This window comes from Penaeus vannamei, chromosome 10 (assembly GCF_042767895.1).
Source record: "Penaeus vannamei isolate JL-2024 chromosome 10, ASM4276789v1, whole genome shotgun sequence".
Lineage (NCBI taxonomy): Eukaryota > Metazoa > Arthropoda > Malacostraca > Decapoda > Penaeidae > Penaeus > Penaeus vannamei.
In genome coordinates, this window is record NC_091558.1 from 17,155,516 (window position 1) to 17,158,015 (window position 2,500).

Genomic DNA, 2,500 nt, shown 5'->3' on the forward strand with positions numbered 1-2,500 from the left:
CGAAGGTCTGTTGATTCTCAGATCCTTGTCCGCCATTTTGGAATGTCGTTGAGGTTGCTTCTCATTATCTTCTTGGTGAGAAGGCCCTTTCACACGATCACTTCTCCGTCAATTTTTGCGTTTCCGAATGAACTTTCCGTACTAAAATCGACTGACCCTATCGATTGCCAAGGCAGTAAACATTGTCCATATAAACAAACATGGCGCTATCGGGGCGAGGTCCCGGGAAGCACATGAACATTCTCTTCCACATTACGTTATTTTAAAGAAATATGATGATGTATATTGTACATATGAATGTTCTAAAATATTAGCTTCTGTTTACATTCACTCATTCTGTCTAATTTATCAATAAAAATATTCTAGCTGTATAGATCCTTCGTAGCACAAGATCAAGACGGAAACGGTCGTAACCGTCTTCGTCTGGGAGGCGATCCGTTTGCAAACGATACTTGCGGAAAGCCTCAAGTTCAGACAGAAACGCAAAAGTTGACGAAAAAAGTGCTAGTGTGATAGGGCCTTGAGTGTGCTTCTGTTTGCCTTGCTGAGGAGTCTGACTGTCTCCTTTTGCCCTTTTGGATAGTGTGGTTGCTTCTTTGTCTCGGTGATTGTGGCTGCACTTTTTGGCTTGTTGGTGAGTTTGTTTATCTCTTCCTGCCTTTGTGTATGTGGTTCCTTCTCTTTGCTGTTGGCGTATGTAGATGCTTGTCTTTACTATGTAGGTGAGTGTGGTTGTGTCTGTGAGTATGGTCATTTTTCTTTCTCTAAATACTTTATGCGTGAGTATTGGTGAATTAGTATTTATTCCATTTCTTAATTTTAAGTCATTGTTAGGCGTTATATAACTGATTTCCTAATACAACACCATGTTTCATAAAGTGATTACACTTTCCTTATATATATTTACAGTAGTGTAGACTGATCTTTGTCATCATATGTTGCAACTATTTCACCATACCAAAAACGTTCAAAGTGTAAATACAGCACCGAAATAGAATAAAATGAAATAAAACTAACTGAATTATTATCCTACAATTAAGAATCACCAAATAGAATTCCTTACTGGAATTCTATACGGTGATTATTCTCTCTCTCTCTCTCTCTTTCTCTCCCCCGCCCTCTCACTCTCTCTCCCTCTCTCCCCTCCTCTCTCTCTTTCTCTCCCCATCTCTCTCATCCTCTATCTCCCTCCCCTCCCTCTCTTTCTCTCCCCATCTCTCTCATCCTCTCCCTCCCCCCCTCTCTCCCTCTCTATTTCTCTCCCCATCTCTCTCTGGTAATTATTCTCTCTCTCTTTCTCTCCCCCCCTTCCCCCTTCTCTCTCTCTCTCCCTCTCTCTTTCTCTCCCCATCTCTCTCATCCTCTCCCTCCACCCCCCTCTCTCTCTGGTGATTATTCTCTCTCTCTCACTTTCTCTTCCCCCCCTCTCTCTCTCCTCCCCCTCTCTCTCTTTCTCTCCCCATCTCTCTCGTCCTCTCCCTCCCCCCCTCTCTCTCTTTCTCTCCCCATCTCTCTCATCCTCTCCCTCCCCCTCTCTCTCTCTTCCTCTCTCCCCATCTCTCTCTCTCTTTTTCTCTCCCCATCTCTCTCATCCTCTCTCCCCCCCCTCTCTCCATTAGATCATCTGCGGCGGCAAACTGGCCCACAAGGAGGATCAAGCCGACGCCAGAACCGTGACGCTGGAGATGGTGGGGTCGCTGCTGGGCCAGAGCATCGCCGAACGCACGGGCCAGCGCAGCGGAGGCAGGGTCATGCTCGCCTCGTGGCTCATCTTCGCCTTCATCTTAACCACGGCTTATCGCGGGAACCTCACCGCCGCCCTCACGCTGCCCAAGTACCCGCCGCGAGTGGAGACCCTGCCGGAGCTCGTCGGAGTGGTTGACAAGTGAGTACATTGATGCGATGTGGATTTTTATTGTGTGGTAAGGTGGGTGATGTTGGTGGTGCACGCACACACACACACACACACACACACACACACACACACACACACACACACACACACATACACACACACACACACACACACACACACACACACACACACACACACATACACACACACATACAAACACACACATCTATTCATATATATATATATATATATATATATATATAAAATTTATATATATATATATATATATATATATATATATATATATATGTATGTATGTATGTATGTATCTATATCTATCTATCTATCTATGCACACACACACAAACGCACACACACACACACACACACACACACACACACACACACACACACACACACACACACACACACACACACACACAAACACACACACACACATCTATTCATATATATATATATATATATATATATATATATATATATATATATATATATATATATATATATACATATATATATACATATACATATATATAAATATATATATATACATATATATACATATATATTTATACATATATATACATATATATTTATATATACATATATATATACATATATCTTT

General features: G+C 42.1%; 1 protein-coding gene across 1 annotated transcript in view; it reads left to right on the forward strand.

The window, feature by feature from the left end:
- LOC138862863 (ionotropic receptor 21a-like) overlaps positions 1 to 2,500 on the forward strand; it is a 10,412-nt gene that overhangs the window by 5,971 nt on the left and 1,941 nt on the right. Inside the window, exons 8-10 of the mRNA XM_070126040.1 lie at positions 22 to 75; positions 584 to 634; positions 1,620 to 1,885. Of these exons, the coding sequence (XP_069982141.1) occupies positions 22 to 75; positions 584 to 634; positions 1,620 to 1,885 (371 nt within the window). The remainder of the gene's footprint in view (positions 1 to 21; positions 76 to 583; positions 635 to 1,619; positions 1,886 to 2,500) is intronic.